A 23,534-nucleotide genomic window follows, 5' to 3' on the forward strand; every position below is an offset into this window, starting at 1 on the left:
ATGACGGAACCCACCACCGCTGATTTGGCCACGATGATCGAGGCCCTGACTGCTACCGTGACGTCCCTGCAGACGTCCGTGGCAGCCCTGGAGAAGGAGAAGTCGGCCTCCTCGTCAGGCGCCGATGTCGGCCACGACGGACAGCACCACAACGATCAACCCCCGCGGTTTCAGAAGATGGACTTCCCCAAGTTCGACGGCAAGTCCGACCTGCTCCCTTTCCTCAACAGATGCGAGTCCTTCCATCAACAACGGATCGCCGAGGAGGAGAAAGTCTGGATGGCGTCATACAATCTCGAGGGTTCTGTCCAGCTGTGGTACATGCAGGTCCAGCGTGACGAGGGCACTCCGCCGTGGCGCCGCTTCTCCGAGCTGCTCAACCTCCGCTTCGGGCCGCCCCTGCGCACTAACCCGCTGGGCGAACTGATGGCGTGCAAGCGCACGACGTCCGTCGTCGACTTCCAGGAGCGGTTTGAGGCGCTCCTTCCCCGGGCAGGCTACTTGTCGGACACACAGAAAGTTCAGATCTTCAACGCGGGCCTCCAGCCACCCCTTAGCCTCGACGTGGAGATCCACAACCCGCAATCCCCCGCTGTCGCCATGAGTCTCGCCCGCAAGTTGGAGCTGCGCGACCAGTGCGCGCTCGCCCCCGCGCCCCCGGTTCGTTCTCAGCAGAAGGGCATCCTGCCGACGCCCGGACCACGCCTCGCACTCCCCGCACCGGCACCACCAGCCACACCCCCGCAGGCACCTGTTCTGCCGGAAGGGCGCCCAATCAAGCGCCTCTCATAGGCGGAGATGGAGGAACTCCATCGCCTGGGCCTCTGCTTTAATTGCAATGAGAAGTTTGGCAGGGGCCACAACCGCGTGTGCCAGCGCATCTTTCTCCTCGACCTGGCGCCAAACAACGACGACGACGACACGGCCTCCGCCACCGATGATGGCTCGCCGGCCGGCCCTCACATCTCGCTCCATGCAATCGCCGGCGTCCGCATGAGCGAGACCATGCAGATGCATATCACCCTTGGGGGAGTCTCCCTCCTCGCCCTGATCGATTCCGGCTCCACCCACAACTTCATCGCCGAGGAGGCGGCCCCCCGCGCCACATTGCCACCCCTACCCCCGAGAAGACATGCGTGATGGTGGCCAACGGCGAGCGCGTTCCGTGCCAGGGCGCGTACCGTGCCGTGCCCTTCCGCTCGCAGGCTACGACGTCGTCCTCGGCACGCAATGGCTTGCAACGCTTGGACTGATCTTGTGGGATTTCCGCGCCCTCTCCATGACGTTCTGGCGGGAGGACCATCAGGTGTGCTGGCGCGGCCTTGCGGGACCGGCCGGGCCCGTCCTGAAATCATGCAGTGGCCGCGACTTCCTCGACGCCATCATCGCCGAGTTCGAGGGCATCTTCGCCGAACTATCCGGCATGCCACCACCCCGCGGCCGCGACCACGGCATCACCCTGCTGCCCGGTTCCGGCCCTGTAGCCGTCAGGCCATACCGCTACCCAGCCGTGCACAAGGACGAGCTGGAGCGTCAGTGCGCCGCCATGCTCACCCAAGGCATCATCCGAGTGAGCTGTTCGGCATTCTCCTCGCCGGTCCTGCTGGTCCGCAAGCCCGACGGGTCCTGGCGCTTTTGCATCGACTACCGCGCTCTGAACGCCATCACCGTCAAGAATGCGTTTCCAATTCCGGTGGTAGACGAACTCCTTGACGAGCTCCGGCGCGCTCGTTTCTTCACCAAGCTCGACTTGCGCTCCGGCTACCATCAGGTGCGGATGCGTGCGGAGGACATCCCCAAGACCGCCTTCCGCACCCACGACAGCCTCTACGAGTTCCTGGTCATGCCGTTCGGCCTCTGCAATGCGCCGGCGACGTTCCAGGCACTCATGAACGACCTACTACGGCCGTACCTGCGTCGTTTCGTGCTCGTCTTCTTCGACGAAATCCTCATATTCAGCGAGACGTGGGCCGATCATCTTCGCCATGTGCGCACCGTCTTCACCGTCCTGCACCAGCACCGGCTCTTCGTCAAGAGGTCCAAATGCTTGTTCGCCGTCGAGTCGATCTCCTACCTGGGTCACACCATCTCCGCGGCCGGAGTGGCCATGGATCCGGAAAAGGTGCAGGCCGTGGCCGACTGGCCGCAGCCTCGCTCAGCGCGCGCGGTCCGGGGGTTTCTCGGTCTTGCGGGGTACTACCGCAAGTTTGTCAAGGAGTTTGGCGTGGTCGCCGCGCCCCCGATGGCCCTGCTTCGCAAGGACGGCTTCTCCTGGTCGCCGGACGCGGCAGCAGCTTTTACCGCCCTCAAGACGGCGGTCACCACGGCTCCTGTACTCGCGTTGCCGGATTTCACACGGCCGTTCATCGTCGAGTGTGACGCATCTACATACGGTTTCGGGGCCGTCCTTCTCCAGGATCAGCACCCGGTGGCTTTCTTTAGCCGGCCGGCCGCGCCTCGTCACCGTTCCCCGGCGGCCTATGAACGGGAACTCATCGGCCTGGTGCTCGCTATTCGCCATTGGAGACCGTACCTCTGGGGGCGCCAATTTGTGGTAAAAACTGACCACTACAGCCTCAAATTCCTCCTTGACCAGCGCTTGGCAACCATTCCGCAGCACCATTGGGTCGGCAAACTACTGGGGTTCGACTTCACCGTGGAGTACAAGGCCGGCAGTACAAACACGGTGGTGGATGCCCTTTCCCGCCACGACACGGAAGAGACGGGGGTCATGGCTATATCTGGTCCTCACTTCGACTTCATCGATCGCCTACGGCAAGCTTCGTCCACCGACCCAGCGCTCGTCACGCTGCGCGAGGATATCACGACAGGCGCTCGGCAGCTGCCGTGGTCGCTCTCCGACGGCCTCGTCACTTTCAACGGCCGCCTCTACATCCCGCCAACGTCTCCACTACTCCAGGAGCTTCTCACCGCAGTGCACGACGACGGGCACAAAGGCATCCTGCGCACGCTGCATCATCTCCGCCGCGACTTGCACGCACCTAACCTTCGCAAGACGGTGCAGGAGTATGTCCGCGCCTGTGGTACTTGTCAGCGGTACAAGTCCGAGCACTTGCACCCAGCCGGTCTGCTACTGCCGCTGCCGGTGCCCACGGCCGTGTGGACTGACATTGGCATCGATTTCGTGGAAGCGCTCCCTCGCGTGGGCGGGAAGTCTGTCATCCTCACCGTGGTGAATCGCTTCAGCAAGTACTGCCACTTTGTGGCGCTGGCCCACCCGTACACGGCGGAATCAGTGGCGCAGGTGTTCTTCGCCGAGATTGTGCGTCTCCATGGCGTCCCGCAATCCATGGTCTCTGACCGCGACCCCGTCTTTACCTTGGCTTTTTGGCGAGAGCTCATGCGCCTCACCGGGACAAAGCTGCACATGACGTCAGCGTTTCATCCCCAGTAAGATGGCCAAACGGAGGCTGCCAACAAGATCATTGTGATGTACCTCCGCTGTCTCACCGGGGATCGTCCCAGGCAGTGGCTCCGGTGGCTTCCCTGGGCCGAGTACATTTACAACACCGCCTACCAGACAGTGACCCAAGAAACTCCGTTCAAGCTTGTGTATGGTCGTGACCCTCCCACTATTCGCTCTTACGAGCCGGGCGACACGCGGGTGGCCGCAGTAGCTAGGAGCATGGCGGAGCGCGACGAGTTACTCGTAGACATCCGCTATCGTCTACAGCAGGCACAAGCGGTCTACAAGTCCTACTACGACAGACGCCATCGGGACATTCGGCATGACGTGGGCGATTGGGTCTGGCTTCGTCTTCGCCAGCGCGCCGCGTCCTCTCTCAACTTGCCAACCAAGGGCAAGCTCAAGCCACGCTTCTATGGGCCGTACCGCATTTCAGAGGTCGTCAACGACGTGGCCTACCGCCTGGAGCTTCCGGCACGCTCACGCCTCCATGACGTGTTCCACGTGGGCCTCCTCAAGAAGTTCTTCGGCACGCCTCCAACTGCACCACCGGGTTTGCCTCCGATCCACAACGGGGTGGCTGTTCCAGAACCGGAGCGCATGACTCGTGCACGACTAGCACGCGGCGTTCGCCAGCTACTCGTCCACTGGAAGGGTGAAGCAACATCATCAGCTACATGGGAGGATCTTGACAGTTTCGTCGAGCGCTACCCCGCTTTTCAGCTCGAGGACGAGCTGCTCGTCGAGGGGGGGAGAGATGTCATGTGGGGCACTGCCTACAGGCGTGGGCCACGCGGCCAGGAGCGACAGCCGCCGGCCGCAACAGGTGAGGCGTAGGCTCGGCAGGAGTCCTGGCACTGGTAGAAAAAGGGCCTATAGTCCCGGTTCGTAAGGGCCTTTAGTCCCGGTTCCTGAACCGGGACTAAAGTGTCGGTACTAATGCCCCAACCCTTTAGTCCCGGTTCAATCCAGAACCGGGACTGATGGGCCTCCACGTGGGCAGTGCGCAGAGCCCAGGCAGGAGACCCTTTGGTCCCGGTTGGTGTCACGTGTCAGCTAGCACGCGTCAGCATTTCTGTGGCTGGGGTTTTTGGTTTTCTTTTTGGAAAGGGGGGGTTTGGGGGTTTTGGGGGGTTAATTTAGGTGTTTCATATATTGTGTTAGCTAGCTATAATTAATAGAGAGAAGTGTCCTCTCTTACGTCCGTGCTTGCTCGACGCTACGTACTATACATACGTATAGAGAGGACTAGACACGCTAGTTAGCTAGTAAGCAAACGAAGGAAACAGAAGATCGTCATGAACATATATGCATACAGAGAGAAGTGATATCGACCACCTCTCCTTCTCCGAGAGATTGGTCGAACAACAAGTTCTCGTATATCTATCCGACACTACCGGCTACATATATACAATAATTATCTCTTACAAATATAATCATACGGACTCATGGTCCACATAGTATTCTCCGTCTTCAGCGATCACTTGGTCAAGAAAGAATGCCGCCAATTCCTCTTGAATTGCTCGCATGCGAGCTGGTGCTAGGAGTTCATCCCACTTCCGAAACATCTAATTTGAAGAAGGGGGTCAATACATATATATATATATATATGAATGAATGAAACTCAATACAAATGATGTTAATAAAATAAAATTGTGAATGTTGTTATTTACGTACTTCATATTGTTCGTCAGAGTACCCGCCCCGCTCACAGGTCGTGTGGCGGATGGACTCGCAGACGTAGTATCCATAGAAATCATTCCCTTTTTCCTGCCACAACCACTTTACAAGAAATAGAGGTCAATCAAACTGATAAGCAAGAATGCTAAATGGTATTGATGAAACTAGCGCTTGAATCACTAGGAGATGCGCGGAACATGCTACTATAGTACTTACTTTCGGGTGTCTAAATTCCAGCTCCTTCGGCAGTCCCGGAACTTTTCTGGTGAATTTTCTCCAAACCCTGCTGGACAAAGAAAACAATTACTTGATATCAGGAAATGAACAAAGTTGCTAATATGGTGGATAATGATCGATTTAACTTACTTCTTGAGGATTTCAGTCATGTCCGCATACTCCTGGGGATCTTTTCGTTTAGAGTCCAAGACGGTTACTACTCCCTGCTCAAGCCTAATCTCTAGGAGAATATATTGGAAACTGCACACGCATGCATAACTCATCAATTACATTACTATAACCTGGACTAATATATAAGGGAAACCGAATATGCACAAGACAGTAACACTCACTTGAAGTTGTAAGGAAAGAGTATTATATCTTTGTTTTCATTTTTTTTGAATGATCGTAGCAAGTTGGCCTCGGTATCTCCGGGGCGATGTTCAACCTCAGTTGCATCTGTGAGATATGTGTTAACAAAGCCAATATCACCGACTTGTCTTTCTTCAATTCGGCGATCTTCATTCTGCATAATATAGTGAGGATAATTATAAATACATGCAATGAAAGAGATGAGCTATATAGAGAGACTTAATGACAGAAGTAGTAGTACTTACAGACAGTAGCAGGTGATCGTTGTTTTATCGAGGGCCAATTGATTAAAAAACTGATAGAACTCCTCAAATGGAATAGGCAACAGTTCAATTCCAACGAGGTCATGCTCCGGTTTAACTCTCACATACAAAGTACTCCTCCCCCCAGACTCTCTGCAGATTTTCAAGTACCAATCATGTAATCTTCGCATCATCGTTGTTAAAGATTTTTCATCTTTGACGAGAGGCTTCCCGTACTCGTATCTGTGTATCTGCACCTCCATGGTATCATAATGTACATCGTCGGGCAGGTAATCGTCAACATTGCCATAACCGGGTTCCATCCTCGGATCGGCGATGTCGCTAGGCACCTTGAGGGGGGGGGCACGATTGCTTCGCTTGTTCGCCGAGCTGGGCAATTTGTTTCCCAGTTGCTCGTCGTTCTTTCAGCCTTTGATCACTGACTGTACTTCCTGACCGCTCCGCTTCGGCCCATGTCTTTGCAATAATGCGCTCATAGTTGCCTTTCGGCGGAGACTTGGGTGGTTTTGCCAGGGCAGCCAGAGTGCGCTTCACTTTCACCGGATCTACCTTCTCCTCCGGAGGTGGATGTCTCTTTGCTCTCAACCCTTGAAACCAGTCATCCACTTCGGTTCGCGCGATCTCGGCGTTCTCCTCCGGTGTCCTCTCATATGGTAACTTCTCTGGAGTCTTCAGAGAAGGACCGAATCTGTATGTCCTCCCGCCTCTGGTTGTACTGCTAGACGCCGACCGAGCAGACAAAGCGGTTGTCTTCTTTACTTGCTTACGAGGCGGAGGAGAAGGACTACGACGCGCCGAAGCAGCTGGAGCGGCGGCAGGTCTCTTCCGCCCTTGCTGACGAGGCGGAGAAGGAGGAGGCTGGCTGCTCGGGCGCGTCGGCGCAGGCGGAGAAGGAGGCGGAGTGCCGCCACGCGCCGGAGAAGGAGCCGGCCGAGGGCCCTGATCGTCACTCGCTGGAGGAGGCGGTGGAGGAGGCGGAGTCCCCTGACTTGTCGGAGAAGGAGGAGGAGGCGGAGGCGTCCAGTTCGGAAGGTTGATGAGCTCCTTCCGCCATAGGCATGGAGTCTTCAGAGCAGACCCCAGCCGAGTCTCCCCTTCACCGGTAGGGTGGTCAAGCTGGAGGTCCTCAAATCCCTCCGTTATTTCATCCACCATCACCCTAGCATATCCTTCTGGAATCGGCCGGCAGTGAAAAGTTGCACCGGGTTCAGTAGGATAAACAGAGCCAACAGCCGCCTTGACCTTCAAATTCATCCATTGCGTCATAAGGTGGCAATTTTGAGACTCCGTCATAGCATCCACGGGATAGCTGGCAGGAGCCATCAAGGCATGCTCCGGCTGAAGCAGCTCGGTGGAAGCCACGCTGCTTCTGTGCTGAGATGGCGGGGTAGCTTTGGGGGAGGCTTCGGCAGTACGTTTGCTGCGATTTGTTTCTCGTTCCTCTATCGCGTCTACCCTTGCTTGCAGCGCCTGCATTTGGGTCTACTGCACTTTTTTCCTCCTCTCATGGGATTTGTAACCGCCTGCGTCCGAAAACCCAACCTTCCACGGAATGGAGCCTGGCGTGCCTCGTGTCCGTCCAGGGTGCTCAGGATTCCCGAGGGCCATTGTGAGCTCGTCGTTCTCTCTGTCTGGAAAGAACTTCCCTTGCTGCGCTGCTTCGATATACTGCTTAAGCTTACTGACTGGTATGTCCATTTGATCGTTTGTCCAAATGCACTTCCCTGTTACAGGGTCCAAGGTTTTGCCAGCCCCGAAGAACCAAGTCCGGCAATGGTCTGGCCAGCTAATTGTCTCTGGTTCGATCCCTTTATGAACCAGATCATTCTTAGTCTTGGCCCACTTAGGCCGGGCTACGAGGTAGCCACCTGACCCCGTGCGATGGTGAAGCATCTTCTTCGCAGCATTTTGCTTGTTTGTCGCCGACATCTTCTTACTCTTTTCCGATGTCTTGTGGGCCAAAAATGCGGGCCAGTGATCTCTGATCTTCTCATATCTGCCCTTGAATTCTGGTGTCTCATTATTTTCGACAAACTTATTCAGCTCTTTCTTCCACCTCCTGAATAGTTCTGCCATCCTCTTAAGAGCAAAAGACTTGATTAATTTCTCTTTTATTGGGTTCTCTGGATTATCCTCTGGCGGTAGGGTGAAATTTGACTTCAGCTCAGTCCAAAGATCATTTTTCTGCATATCATTGACATAAGACACCTCAGGGTCTTCTGTAGCCGGCTTAAACCATTGCTGGATGCTTATCGGGATCTTGTCTCTAACCAGAACCCCGCACTGAGCAACAAATGCGCTCTTTGTCCGGAGGGGTTCAATCGGTTGGCCATCGGGCGCGATTGCTATGATCCCAAACTTTTCATCCGAGCTCAACTTTTTCTTCGGGCCTCGTCTCTTTACCGAAGTTGTGCTTGATCCGGAGGGCTAGAAAAAAGAATAAAGACTTAATTAATATGTGTACATACCAAAACAATGAATGCATCAATCAGCTAGTCAGCACAGGCTTAACTAATATATATACCTGGCCGGACTCGGTTCGGTCACCGGAGCCGTCATCACGGTCTCCTTCTTGCACCGGCATTGGGTCACCGGAGCCGTCCTCATGTTCTTCTTCTTGCATAGGCATTAGGTCACCGTACCCAGCTTGTTCACCCTCTCCTTCCAGACCATCGGTGTCGTTGAGAAACAACGAGACGGCATCACTTCCTTCTGCGATTATGTTCCTCAACAACGCTTCTTTTGCTTCGTCTAGGGCGGTGTCCATAGTTTCTACAAATATTTACAACATGGCAATTATTATTCAAACATGACAGATGGATATATTAGTGCCAAACGTAGAACTAGCTACCTAATCATAGTAAGCTATCGGGATGGGGTATATATCGACAACGACGACACTACATCTATGTCCCTCGACGACCCTTGTTCCCGATAAAAAAAAGAGGAAGAAGAAGAAAAAAAGAGGAGAAGAAAGAATAGAGGAGAAGAACTCCTCTATTCTTTCTTCTCCTCTTTTTTTTCTTCTTCATCTTCTCTTTTTATCCTCTTCTTCCTCTCATGTTCGGGAGCATCGCCGAGGGGTCGGGAGGTTGCGTAGTGTCAAAGGATTCAACAAAACCATGTCTTCATCATTAGGCGAAAGTAACATGTGCATGATGGTACGAAGCTCTTCAAAGTTGTTCTGGAACGGAGTCCCAGATAGGATAATTCGCTTTTTGGTACAAAGTTCAGCAAGAGCCTTCCGAATATCGCTAATTGGAAGGCCTTTGCTGAATTCGTACCAAAAGGCGGATTATCCTATCCGGGACTCCATTCCAGAACAACTTTGCAGAACTTCATACCAACATGTCCTGGTTACTTCCGGCTAATGATGAAGGCATGGATTTCTTCAATACTTTGACACTAGGAAACCTCTCTCGACCCCTCGGCGATCCTCGACCCCTCGAACCCTCGACGACCCTGGAACCCTCGACCCCTCGGCGATCCTCTTCTTCCTCTCATGTTCGAGAGCATCGCCGAGGGGTCGGGAGGTTGCGTAGTGTCAAAGGATTCAACAAAACCATGTCTTCATCATTAGGCGAAAGTAACATGTGCATGATGGTACAAAGCTCTTCAAAGTTGTTCTGGACCGGAGTCCCAGATAGGATAATTCGCTTTTTGGTACAAAGTTTAGCAAGAGCCTTCCGAATATCGCTATTTGGAAGGCCTTTGCTGAATTCGTACCAAAAGGCGGATTATCCTATCCGGGACTCCATTCCAGAACAACTTTGCAGAACTTCGTACCAACATGCCCTGGTTACTTCCGGCTAATGATGAAGGCATGGATTTCTTCAATACTTTGACACTAGGAAACCTCTCTCGACCCCTCGAACCCTCGACGACCCTGGAACCCTCGACCCCTAGACGACCCTGGAACCCTCGACCCTCGACCCTATAGAACCCTCAAACCCTCGACCCTGAAACCCTCGACCCTTGACCCCTCGAACCCTCGACCCTGAAATCCTAGAGGAGAAGATCGAAGAAAAAAAAGAAGAAAAAAAAGAGGAGAAGAAGAAAGGAATAGTGGAGAAGAAGAAAAAATAGAATATATTCTATTTTCTCTTCTTCTCCACTATTCCTCTCTTCTTCTCCTCTTCTTTTTCTTATTTTTTCTTCTTCTTATTTATTTATCCTCTTCTTCCTCTCCTCTTCTTCTTCTTATTTAGTTCTCTCGACCCCTCGTCGCTCTCTCGACCCCTCGACGACCCTCGTCCCTGATAACATTTTTTTTCTCCCCTCGACACCTCTCGACCTCTCGTCCCACTCTCGACTCCTCATCATCATCTATCACCCCCCTCGTTTTCTTTAGCATATATCCATGAAGAAAAAAGAAGTCTTCCTCTTCTTATTTTCCTTTTTCCACTCCTTCCTTTTCTTCTTCTTCTTCTTCCTTCTTCCTTCTTCCTCTTTTCTTCCTTTTCCTTATTTTACTTTTTCCTCTACACTAACCTAAAATCGATATCTACTAATTAACGACCTAAATAAAAAATGAATACATATATGAAAAAAAACATCATATGAAAAAAAACATCTAGCATCTCATCAAACACCTTCTATATGGACAAAAAAATTCAGAAATTCCAAAAAATTCAGAAAAGTGGACAGTGCGTTGCTGCTGCTCCACTTCTCCTCTCCTCTACTTCTCCTCTCCTTCTGCTCTTCAATGCATCGGGGCCGGCGGCGACCATGGAGCAGGGGCGGAGCAAGGGGCGCTCGGGCGCAAGAGTGGCACTTGAGAGGGGGGCTCACTTTGAGGGGGGCGGCGACGGCTGGAGTCCGGCGACGAGGACGGAGGGCTCGAGGCGGCACGCGGTGACGGGGACGGCAGCCTCAGGGCAGCACGCGGTGACGGGGACAAGGAGGCGGGCTCGGGGAGGCACGCGGCGACGGGGACGAGGGCGGCGGGCTCAGGGATGCCGGCGACGAGGACGGCGCGGGCTCAGGGAGGTGATGACGTGGTCCAGAGGGCTCGGTGGCGACGAGGACGAGGAGCAGCCTGGCGGCGTCGTCAGAGGAGAGGACGAGGAGATGGATCGAACTGAATCGAGAATTTCACAAGTCTTGGCTTATATAGCCAGAGCACTAGTCCCGGTTCATGAAACCAACCGGGACTAATGCCCCTCTTTAGTCCCGGTTGGTGCCACCAACCGGCACCAAAGGCCAATTTTCAACAGCCCAAAGGGCGGGAAGCGGCGGCCTTTGGTCCCGGTTGCTGGCTCCAACCGGGACTAAAGGGGGGCATTGGTACCGGTTGGTGCCACGAACCGGTACCAAAGGTGGGCATTGGTCCCGGTTCATGCCACCAACCGGGACCAATGGCCTTGCACAGCGGCGTGGTGGTGGGAGTTTAGTCCCACCTCGCTAGTTGACAGCGCCCAACACCTGTTTATAAGCTCTGCTGCCTCCTCCCTCTCGAACTCCTCTGAACTGCAGGCCTATGGGCCTAATCTGACACTGCTTTGCCTGTGGGCCTATTGGGCCTTCTGCGGGCCTGAATCCTGCCCATGTTGGGTTTCTAGTCGTATTCAGGCCGTGGTGGCCCAATAGGTGGCAATTTTTTTATTTTTTCCAGTTTTTTGTTTTTTTTTGCATTATTTATTTCCTTTTGTTTTTTGCTTTATTTTTTAATTCTTTTTGCTTTTAGGTCAGAAAAATAATAAACTTTCTGTTAGTGCCATTACTTTTCAAATTTGAATAGTTAAAATTTGAATTCTTTGAAATTTGTGTGAATCACAAGTTTGTGATTAACTTTACTATAAAAATATTTTTTTTTCCATTTTTTGTTTTGTTTTTTGCATTATTTATTTTCTTTTGTTTTTTGCTTTATTTTTTAATTCTTTTTGCTTTTAGTTTTAGAAAAAATTATAAACTTTCTGTTATTGCCATTAGTTTTCAAATTTGAAAACACTTTTTTGTTTTTTGTTTTCTTTGTTGCTTTATTTATTTTATTTTGTTTCTACTAACAACAAAATACTTATTTTTGCTATTTTTATTTTTTTTCCAATTTTTTGTTTTGTTTTCTGCATTATTTATTTTCTCTTTTTTTTGCTTTAGTTTTTAATTCTTTTTGCTTTTAGTTTTAGAAAAATTATAAACTATCTGTTAGTGCCATTTTTTCAAATTTGAAAACACTTTTTTGTTTTTTGTTTTCTTTGTTTCTTTCTTTATTTTATTTTGTTTCTACTTACAACAAAATACTTATTGTTGCTATTTTTAATTTTTTTCCAGTTTTTTTGTATTGTTTTCTGCATTATTTATTTCCTTTTGTTTTTGCTTTATTTTTTAATTCTTTTTGATTTTAGGTCAGCAAAATTATAAACTTTCTGTTAGTGCCATTAGTTTTAGAAAAATTATAAACTTTCTGTTAGTGCCATTAGTTTTCAAATTTGAATAGTTAAAATTTGAATTCTTTGAAAATTGTTTGAATCACAAGTTTGTGATTAACTTACTAAAAAATGAGAATAGATGAAAGTTGAAAGTTTCTGTTAGTGCCATTAGTTTTAGAAAGTTGAAAGTTGAAAGTTAAAAGTTGGCATGGGCCAGGGACTAATGGTCATGGTATTACGAGGGCCGAACCATAAGACATGAAAGCATTTCAAATGAACTCTGAAAAAGTTGAAAGTTAGGATGGTATCATAATTTCACCCACATAGCATGTGCATGTACAAAACGGACAATGGTAGCATATTCGTGTGTTGCAAAGTTGCGGGAGAAAGTCTTCACTTTTTCTTCGCTTGTGTCATTTGCTTATTGCGCCGTAACCATGGATAATCTTCATTGTTTATTAGGATGCTTGGGTCAGCCTTGACATTGAAGGGAGGAATTTCATGAAACTTTTCATAATCTTTAGACATGTCTGTCTTGCCGTCCACTCCCAGGATGTCTCTTTTTCCAGAAAGTACTATATGGCGCTTTGGCTCATCGTATGATGTATTCGCTTCCTTATCTTTTCTTTTTCTCGGTTTGGTAGACATGTCCTTCACATAGATAACCTATGCCACATCATTGGCTAGGACGAACGGTTCGTCAGTGTACCCAAGATTTTTCATATCCACTGTTGTCATTCCGTACTGTGGGTCTACCTGTACCCCGACGCCTAACAGATTGACCCATTTGCACTTAAACAAAGGGACCTTAAAATTAGGTCCGTAGTCAAGTTCCCATATGTCCACTATGTAACCATAATATGTATCCTTTCCGCTCTCGGTTGCTGCATCAAAGCGGACACCGTTGTTTTGGTTGGTGCTCTTTTGATCTTGGGCGATCATGTAAAATGTATTCCCATTTATCTCGTATCCTTTGTAAGTCAATACAGTCAAAGATGGTCCCCTGGACAACAAGTACAACTCATCACAAACAGTGTTGTCACCTCTGAGACGTGTTTCCAACCAACTGCTGAAAGTCCCGATGTGTTCACATGTAATCCAGTCGTCGCATTGCTCCGGGTGTTTGGAGCGCAGACTGTTCTTGTGTTCATCGACATACGGGGTCACCAAGGTAGAGTTCTGTAGAACTGTGTAGTGTGCTTGAGACCAAGAATATCCGTCCCTGCATATTATTGAGTCTCTTCCAAGAGTGCCTTTTCCACTCAGTCTCCCCTCATACCGCGATTTAGGGAGACCTATCTTGTTAAGGCCAGGAATGAAGTCAACACAAAACCCGATAACATCCTCTGTTTGATGGCCCATGGAGATGCTTCCTTCTGGCCTAGCGCGATTACGGACATATTTCTTTAGGACTCCCATGAACCTCTCAAAGGGGAACATATTGTGTAGAAATACGGGCCCTAGGATGACAATCTCGTCGACTAGATGAACTAGGACGTGCGTCATGATATTGAAGAAGGATGGTGGGAACACCAGCTCGAAACTGACAAGACATTGCGCCACATCACTCCTTAACCTTGATACGATTTCTGGATCGATCACCTTCTGAGAGATTGCATTGAGGAATGCACATAGCTTCACAATAGCTAATCGGACGTTTTTCGGTAGAAGCCCCCTCAATGCAACCGCAAGCAGTTGCGTCATAATCATGTGGCAGTCATGAGACTTTAGGTTCTGAAACTTTTTCTCTGGCATATTTATTATTCCCTTCTTCTGAGCCGTGACATTCATACTGAGCAGGCATTCAAAGAAGATTTCTTTCTCTTCTTTCGTAAGAGCGTAGCTGGCAGGACCTTTATACTGCTTCGGAGGCATGCCGTCTTTTTCGTGCAAACGTTGCAGGTCCTCCCGTGCCTCAGGTGTATCTTTTGTCTTCCCATACATGCCCAAGAAGCCTAGCAGGTTCACGCAAAGGTTCTTCGTCACGTGCATCACGTCGATTGAGGAGCGGACCTCTAGGTCTTTCCAGTAGGGTAGGTCCCAAAATATAGATTTCTTCTTCCACATGGGTGTGTGTCCCTCAGCGTCATTTGGAACAGCTAGTCCACCGAGACCCTTTTCAAAGATTACGTAGTGTAAATCATTGACCATAGCAAGCACGTGATCACCGGTGCGCATGGCGGGCTTCTTCCGGTGATCTGCCTCGCCTTTGAAATGCTTGCCTTTCTTTCGACATTGATGGTTGGTCGGAAGAAATCGACGATGGCCCAGGTACACATTCTTCCTGCATTTATCCAGGTATATACTTTCAGTGTCATCTAAACAGTGCGTGCATGTGTGGTACCCTTTGTTTGTCTGTCCTGAAAGGTTACTGAGAGCGGGCCAATCGTTGATGGTCACGAACAGCAACGCCTTAAGGTTAAATTCCTCCTGTCTGTGCTCATCCCACGTACGTACACCGTTTTCATTCCACGGCTATAAAAGGTCTTCAACTAATGGCCTTAGATACACATCAATTTCGTTGCCGGGTTTCTTAGGGCCTTGTATGAGAACTGGCATCATAATGAACTTCCGCTTCATGCACATCCAAGGAGGAAGGTTATATATACATAGAGTCACGGGCCAGGTGCTGTGATTGCTGCTCTGCTCCCCGAAAGGATTAATGCCATCCGCGCTTAAAGCAAACCATACATTCCTTGGGTCCTTTGCAAACTCATCCCATTACTTTCTCTCGATTTTTCTCCACTGCGACCCGTCAGCGGGTGCTCTCAACTTCCCATCTTTCTTTCGGTTCTCACTGTGCCATCGCATCAACTTGGCATGCTCTTCGTTTTTGAACAGACGTTTCAACCGTGGTATTATAGGAGCATACCACATCACCTTCACAGGAACCCTCTTCCTGGGGGGCTCGCCGTCAACATCACCAGGGTCATCTCGTCTGATCTTATACCGCAATGCACCGCATACCGGGCATGCGTTCAGATCCTTGTATGCACCACGGTAGAGGATGCAGTCATTAGGTCATGCATGTATCTTCTCTACCTCCAATCCTAGAGGGCATACGACCTTCTTTGCTGCGTATATACTGTCGGGCAATTCATTATCCTTTGGAAGCTTCTCCTTCAATATTTTCAGTAGCTTCTCAAATTCGTTGTCAGCCACAACATTCTCTTCCTTCCACTGCAGCAATTCCAGTACGGTACCGAGCTTTGTGTTGCCATCTTCGCAATTGGGGTATAACCCTTTTTTGTGATCCTCTAACATGCGATCGAACTTCAGCTTGTCCTTTTGACTAATGCATTGCGTCCTTGCATCGACAATGACCCGGCGGAGATCATCATCATCGGGCACATCGTCTAGTTCCTCTTGATCTTCAGCAGCTTCACCCGTTGCAGCATCATTGGGCACATCGTCTGGTTCCTCTTGATCTTCACCAGCTCCCCCCGTTGCAGCATCATCGTATTCAGGGGGCACATAGTTGTCATCGTAGTCTTCTTCTTCGCCGTCTTCCATCATAACCCCTATTTCTTCGTGCCTCGTCCAAACATTATAGTGTGGCATGAAACCCTTGTAAAGCAGGTGGGAGTGAAGGATTTTCCGGTTAGAGTAAGACCTCGTATTCCCACATTCAGTGCATGGACAACACATAAAACCATTCTGCTTGTTTGCCTCAGCCGCATCGAGAAACTCATGCACGCCCTTAATGTACTCGCGGGTGTGTCTGTCATCGTACATCCATTGCCGGTTCATCTGCGTGCATTATATATAATTAAGTGTCCAAATTAATAGAAGTTCATCATCACATTAAAACCAAAGTGCATACATAGTTCTCATCTAACAACATATAGCTCTCTAGAGCATCTAATTAATTAAACCATACATTGAAACTATGTAAAAAACATTTCAATGCGAAAACAAATGCGATCATAATCGCAACCAAGGTAACAATTGATCCAACGGCATAATGATACCAAGCCTCGGTATGAATGGCATATTTTCTAATCTTTCTAATCTTCAAGCGCATTGCATCCATCTTGATCTTGTGATCATCGACGACATCCGCAACATGCAACTCCAATATCATCTTCTCCTCCTCAATTTTTTTATTTTTTCCTTCAACAAATTGTTTTCTTCTTCAACTAAATTTAACCTCTCGACAATAGGGTTGGTTGGCATTTCCGATTCACATACATCCTAGATAAATAAAATGTATGTCACGTTGGTCGGCATAATTTTCATAAACAATAAATGAACCAATAGTTATAAAGATAATATACATACCACATCCGAATCATAGACAGGATGAGGGCCGACGGGGGCGGATACCAAAATCATCGCACTATATAAGATGCAATAATAAATGTAAGAAAATGATACAAGTATCTATCTAAACATACAAGTAAGAATATTTTTCCTTTCAGAAAGAAGATAAGAACAAGAGGCTCACCACGGTAGTGTCGGTGATGAGATCGGCGCGGGTGATCGACGGCGGTGAAGACGGGGACGGGGCGTGACGGACCGCTAAATCTAGACAAATCTCGAGGAAAATGGAGCTTGGAGGTCGAGCTTCGAGAGGAGAAAGCTTAAGTAGTGTGGCTCGGGCATTCCATCGAACACCTCATGTGCGTAGGAGGTGAGCTAGAGCACCACAAAGCCCTCTCCCCCTCGGCCAGAAAAAACAGAGCACTGTGCTCTGCTCTTGCGCGAGGGGGTATATATAGGCACCTCATTGGTCCCGGTTGGTGACATGAGCCGGGACTAAAGGGGAGCCTTTGGTCCCGGTTCAAGCCACCAACCGGGACCAATGGTTGTGGGCCAGGAGCGAGGCCCATTGGTCCCGGTTCATCCCACCAACCGGGACCAAAAGGTCCAGATGAACCGGGACCAATGGCCCATGTGGCCCGGCCGGTCCCCTGGGCTCACGAACCGGGACCAATGCCCACATTGGTCCCGGTTCTAGACTGAACCGGGACTAATGGGCTGACCCGACCTGGACCAAAGCCCTGTTTTCTACTAGTGTGGTCCTTATACATTAGTTCCTAGAATAAAGGAGTAGTTTGTTAGGCATAGGTTTCTAGTTTGTTAGCAGCTCATGGGGCCTTTATATATCGTATAATCAGCATCCTTTGAGGGCAAGCAATAAAGTTATTATCTCCTACCTCTTTCTCTACTCCTATCCTCTCCTTCCGCGCTATTGAGCAGCCAGGCAAAAACCCTAGCGCTCCTATCCACCAAGACTACGAACTACGTAGTCGAGGCCCTGCTGTCTTTGGCACTGAGGCCCTTGACATCCTTAGTTTCAACTATTTCAGATTCCTGTTGGAAATTCTGCAATCTCGAAATTTCCGGCAACATTCTGCTAATCCCAGACTAAGTTTATTTATTTAAACTAAATTTAAGTGAATTGAATTTCCGTGCATCGTCCTTTGTTGTTCTCTACCACTGTACCACATATATATGCTGCAGAGAGTGAATTCCAACGTGGCATGTTCAACTGATTTAATTTTTATTAGAGACTGGATCGGATTTAATCGCCACAGACCTAGTTTTAAACAGGGTTTTACTTACCACTAGAGGTAAATATTGGTGGAACAGAGGTAGCTTTGGTTACGGCTGAATCACTGATACTCTTTACCGCCCAAAGTTCTTTAATAATTTGCTACAATTTGATTAATTATTTTTTGTATTCATACAGACTATATCGAAATGGTTTTGCAGCTATATAACTGTTGAACATGTGGGAGTGTCGTTAGGGTGTATGATGTGAACTGGGGCCCGATCTTTCGATGAGAGGGAGATAACTACAATTTTGGGTGGGACTTGACCCTCACGATCCGGCTACCAACCGTACAGGAAGAATCGTACACGACTGATATCCATGGCAATCGCTGAACCAACTCCACGGCGTTATCGATCGAGCCAATGGCGCGATCGACCTATCCATGAAGGATTTTTCCTGCAAGCAAATCGAAGAACATGCAAGAAAATAATAGCCAAGCAATCTCAAAATTGCGAATATGCTAGATGGGATTAATCTCAGAAGACGGGGTTCCGATAGGATGTCTTGACGGTCGCACTGGCCGCTACGAGCGAAGACAAATAAAAGTAGCAATATAGCTAAATTTCTCTAAACAAAACCCCCAGTCTAAACCCTAACAAAGGCTAAGAATTTATTGTAAATGGCGCCGCCGTTGACGGTCGGTACTGCGCGCAGTCGTGTCCAATATGGACAGGTACGTACGGTCGAAGGAATCACCAGCCAGCCCACAAGGTGACCGAATCCCTTCATTATTAATTAATGAGATGGGCTGAGATGGGCTGGTGTGTACGTGGCTCTAGTCCATTAAGCCCGGTCCTCTTTCTCTTGTCTTGTATTTGGAACATTGAGCACGTAGCATGCAATATGTATGCCTCTGTTGATTGTGTGCATGCATCTAAATCCTTGTAATCTTCTCTTGTCCTCTCTTCAGCACCTTTGTTCCTGAGTACAAGCAGATCATAACATGAAGGCAGTATCAACTTCTTATTAGTTAAATCACATGCACCAAGAACAAAAGTACCTAGTCTTTTATTCGCCGTGAAATATTCACAGACGTTTTTATGATAGCTATGTCCGCATCAGTGTAGCTATAACCCTCGTTTGAACCAGATTTTCAGATCCAACATTTGGTTCCTATCCTGACCGATCAATGTAACAAAAACAATTTCACCTCTTCCGAGCTTCGTCGATGAATGGGAACTTCAATCTAGGGATTCTTTCAGCCACGTACAAAATCACAAGTATGTCGGGCCGAGGGCAAGATAAGTTTGTTTGAACTCCAAACTTCAAGATGCAGCACTAATAAGTAATAGCTGAGTACTCTTGGTCCCATACAGACAAGACAGACTCTATAGAAGGTAAAAAACAATGTCGAATTGTGCAGAGCTCAATCTTCCAGGAGAAGCATCAGTATCCTACTTAAATTTCCAGACAACACACAAGCACACACGCCACAGCACCACACCATTGAAGAGCTCGCTTTCAAGCAAGAAGAATGGGTGAGCCGCCCGTGAAGCTCATCAGCTCCTTCGGCAGTACGTTCAGCCACCGCGTGGAGGTGGCCCTGCGTCTGAAGCGAGTGCCGTACGAGCTCGTCGTCGAAGACCTTCACAACAAGAGCCAACTGCTGCTCACTCACAGCCCCATCCACAAGAAGGTCCCCGTGCTCCTCCACGGCGATAGACCAGCCATCAGCGAGTCGCTCGTAATTATCGAGTACGTGGATGAGGCCTTCGCCGGGCGGCCCCTCCTCCCCACCGACCCCTACGCCCGCGCCACCGCCCGGTTCTGGGCTCACTTCATCGACGAAAAGGTATACGCAAAGCTGTAAACGAGCACCATAGTTGTGTTGAGAACTTGAGATCCGTGCGCAGATTTTTTTTCCTCAAGAAAAGAAATACATTTGAACTTTGCAAGCCTAGAGCACATGTGTACTGCACTATGCAGAACAGTTTTTTAGTTATTATTCTTTTGAAGCATCAGAAATATCTGAAATGAACCATAGCGTCTTAGATATTTATGCCGCAAAAAAAACATGAAACCATTTCTGCACACTCTATTATACTTGCTTGCAATGTTGCGCAACCCATGGGCGATCTGAAACAATATGTTGATTAAATATGCAGTGCATGAAGCCGTTGTGGGTGGCGCTGTGGATGGAACCTAGCGAGGCACAGAGACGGTCCGTGGTGGAGGCAAAGGGGAGCCTTGCGTTGCTAGAGGAGCACCTCGGGGAGAAGAGTTTCTTCAGTGGTGACTCCATCGGGCTCGTGGACATAGCAGCTAGTGTACTGGCACACTGGCTTGGAGTCATGGAGAAGATCTCCGGAGTGACCGTGGTCACCGACGAGGAGTTCCCGGCCCTTTGCCATTGGGCTAGACGGTATGTTAGTGATGAGGATGTGAAGACATGCTTGCTGGAGAGGGGTGAGCTTGTCGCCATGTTCTCTGGGTGCAAGGAGATGTTTCGATCAATGGCAATGGCGACACCACAGTAGTGAAGTTGTCCACTTTAATTCGTCTTTTGTGTTTTGTACCTCTTAATTTCCCGTGATCTTATCCTTTTTTCCCCTTGCACTGTAGCACACTTCTATGGTTTCTGCTAAACCGGGATTAATAAAGTGAGAGCTTTCTTCAGCATAATACTTCCCTCCATCTCAATATACAAGGCTACTACACATTTTCATGTCTAAATTTGACCATCAAAATGCGAATTATATGCCACAAAATGTCAATCATTGGATGCACATTTGAAAGAACTTTTCGATGATATATTCTTGATGTCATATAACTCATATATTTTTGACTAAAATATCAAGTTTCAATTTGACAGAAAAACAAGGTGGCCTTGTATACGAAAATGAAGAAAGTACTGTGTGGCATCGGTATCATAACCTATAAATAACCATTTATACCTGACTGCTGTCAGCTGTTAACCGAGAAATAACCATTTATAGATTGATGAATCATAGCCGCTCTCACAAAATTGTTCATACTTCTATGTCAGCAAATAAAAAATCCATAGCTAACAAAAAAATCAAAAAAAAAAATCCACGATCTACTTTCTATGTCGATCAAGAAACTTTGACTTTGGAAGTTCGGATGCCATTGCTCGCTTGGAAACGTACACAATAGTACCACTACATTAATTGATACGTATGTCATTGACGCAGCTTCGGTGCCTTAAAGGCACCTGCGTTTGGGTCACTGACATATGGCCAGCCACCTGTGGGGCCCACATGTCATAAACACAAAGGCAGGTGCCTTAAGGCACCGAAGCATAGTCCCAAACAAAGTCACCATCGTTTTGCTAGATTATATTATCTCCTGTTTGATCTGCCCACTGCAATCTAATATATTGTCTAGGTAAACCAAATCGGTTGTCTGATCTGCAGCTGCATCAATGACACAGCGAGCATCGACCGGATTTCAATGACACTAATCTTTTTAATCTTTCTCCTTTTGACTGATAAGATAGTTGACTAAGCAAAACAACCAAAAAGAATTGCATGTTATCCGATCTTTATTGGAGCACCATTTGGATCAATCAGGTCCCATTTACCCCTATAACTATCGACCTCCAAACTAGTCTAGGACCCCTAGCAGGCTTATCGGCAATGGTGGAACCAGTGAAGCTCATGGGCGCCTTCGGCAGCCCGTTCGTCCACCGCGCCGAGGTGGCCCTGCGCCTCAAGGGCGTCCCGTTCGAGCTCATCCTTGAAGACCTCAACAACAAGAGTGAGCTGCTGCTGAAGCACAACCCCATCCACAAGACGGTGCCGGTGCTCCTACACGGTGACCGGCCGGCCGTCTTAGAGTCCCTCCTCATCGTCGAATATGTGGATGAGGCCTTCGACGGCCCGCCGCTCCTCCCAGTCGATCCCTACGAGAGGGCCATGGCTCGCTTCTGGGCCCAGTTCATCGAGCAAAAGGTATGATTTTCTTCTCAAGTCACTCAGTTTCTTCAGGTACGGTACGTGACATGGCCGGCCATTCATGGCGGATCGACCTTGCCTATGTACATGCAGTGCTCGAGGCCGTTCTGGATGGCGGTGTGGCTGGACGACGGGGAGGCGCGGGAAGGCTTCGTGAGGGACACCAAGGAGAATCTGGCGCTGTTGGAGGCGCGGCTGCAGGGGAAGCGGTTCTTCGCCGGCGACTCCGTTGGGTACCTGGACCTGGCGGCCTGCGGGCTGGCGCACCTGCTGGGCGTGATCGAGGAGGTGGCCGGGGCGAGCCTTGTGGGCGCCGGCGAGTTCGCCGCACTGCGCCGGTGGGCGGAGGACTACACCTCCGATGCGATCGTCGCGGCGTGCCTACCGCCGAGGGAGCAGCTCGCCGCACACTTCGCCGGGAAGAAGGACCGAATCAAGCTCGCCGTCAACGCGATGGTGGGGCGGGCGTAGTTTGTCAGTTTGGGGCATCGATCAACACAGCAGGCGTCAGATTACGAACTGTATGATTTGTCTATTATGTGTGTGTTGCCTATGGAGCGTACTGAAATAAAATTCATATTAGTATTTGTTGGCACGCAATTTATGGCAAATTATTGTCAGTATACGAAATTGCTAAAACGCTGGCGCCTGAATATTTTAAGTTATCATTGAATTTTTTGGCGAATAGTTTCGTTCACTTTATGGTTAGCAGTGTACATGCGCTTTGTTTTTTGTTTTCGAATGTATGCGCTTTGTTCTGGTGCAATTGGGCAATGCTTTTATTTTGTACAGTCACAATTTATTTTGCGCTTTGTTATGGTGCAATTGGGCAAAAAAAATCATGATTTTTACAAAATAAAAGTGCAATTGTGCAAAAAGGGCAATTACAACTAAGACAAAACAAATAATTAACACAAAAAGACTGAAAGTTCGATAAGTGATTGAAATTTCAAAAATGTTATTACCGAGTTTCACATAAATGATTAAAATTAGCAAAAGGTGATTGAAACACTATTAAAGAAAGTGAATCAAACACTATCTTTTTTCAAACGCCTTTGTTTTTGCAATTCTGGTTTTCTAATCTATGTGGGAGAAGGACAATAAGTTTTAAAGTGTTCAGTCAAGCCCAAAGTTTTTGAAATTGCTACTTGAACAAGGAATGTTGGATCAAAATTGTATGCGGGCCAGGCATAAAAGGGTCATATGCAAAGCAATTTCGTATACAAAAAGTGATTGAAACATTGAAAATATTTCAAACGCCTTTGTTTTGGCAATTCTAGCTTTCTATCTATTTCAGTAAAGGAGAATGAGTTCAGGAGTGTTCAGTCAATATCAAATTTCTGCAAGTTCCAGTGTGGGCTTTGAAGCACCTAGCCCATCAGACAATCAATCATTTCGTTCCGCACACGGACTGGCTAAAATCAGAGTTTGCAGGAGTGACAACCCAATTCGAGAGCACACAAACCCAATAGAGCTTTTCAGGAGGTGAGGCCATTAGGGGGGAGGAGTGGCGTATGCCAAAAGAACATTATCTAACGAAGTGTGCTCTCTCTTTCTTGAGAGTGGTGGCTACGTTTGCTTGTTGCGGTTGTGGGATATATTTTTATTTTACCTATGATTATTGAGCAATAAAGTGGCCATGTTAACCCTAAAAAAAGTTCTGCCAAAGGCGGCACGACGCAAGTACTAGCCAAGGTAGGGTTTCACTGGTGTCCTTCACTTGCATTGGACAAG

At 48.6% G+C, this 23,534-nt stretch overlaps 2 protein-coding genes and 1 pseudogene across 2 annotated transcripts; all 3 read left to right on the forward strand.

Moving 5' to 3' along the window:
- LOC147981788 (uncharacterized) lies at positions 1-1,140 on the forward strand (annotated as a pseudogene).
- An 18,153-nt stretch (positions 1,141-19,293) lies between these two features.
- LOC125527406 (glutathione S-transferase U8-like) lies at positions 19,294-20,502 on the forward strand. The gene is made up of 2 exons (XM_048691914.2): positions 19,294-19,678; positions 19,992-20,502. The coding sequence occupies exons 1-2, from the start codon at positions 19,361-19,363 to the stop codon at positions 20,361-20,363; spliced, it is 690 nt and encodes a 229-aa protein (XP_048547871.2). The 5' UTR covers positions 19,294-19,360; the 3' UTR covers positions 20,364-20,502.
- A 914-nt stretch (positions 20,503-21,416) lies between these two features.
- Positions 21,417-22,387, forward strand: LOC125527405 (putative glutathione S-transferase). The gene is made up of 2 exons (XM_048691913.2): positions 21,417-21,797; positions 21,894-22,387. Exons 1-2 carry the CDS (start codon positions 21,483-21,485, stop codon positions 22,269-22,271), a joined length of 693 nt encoding a protein of 230 aa, XP_048547870.1. The 5' UTR covers positions 21,417-21,482; the 3' UTR covers positions 22,272-22,387.
- The last annotated feature ends 1,147 nt before the right edge of the window (positions 22,388-23,534 follow it).

Source organism: Triticum urartu, chromosome 3A (assembly GCF_056163025.1).
Source record: "Triticum urartu cultivar PI428250 chromosome 3A, HENAU_Tu73, whole genome shotgun sequence".
Classification (NCBI taxonomy): Eukaryota; Viridiplantae; Streptophyta; class Magnoliopsida; order Poales; family Poaceae; genus Triticum; species Triticum urartu.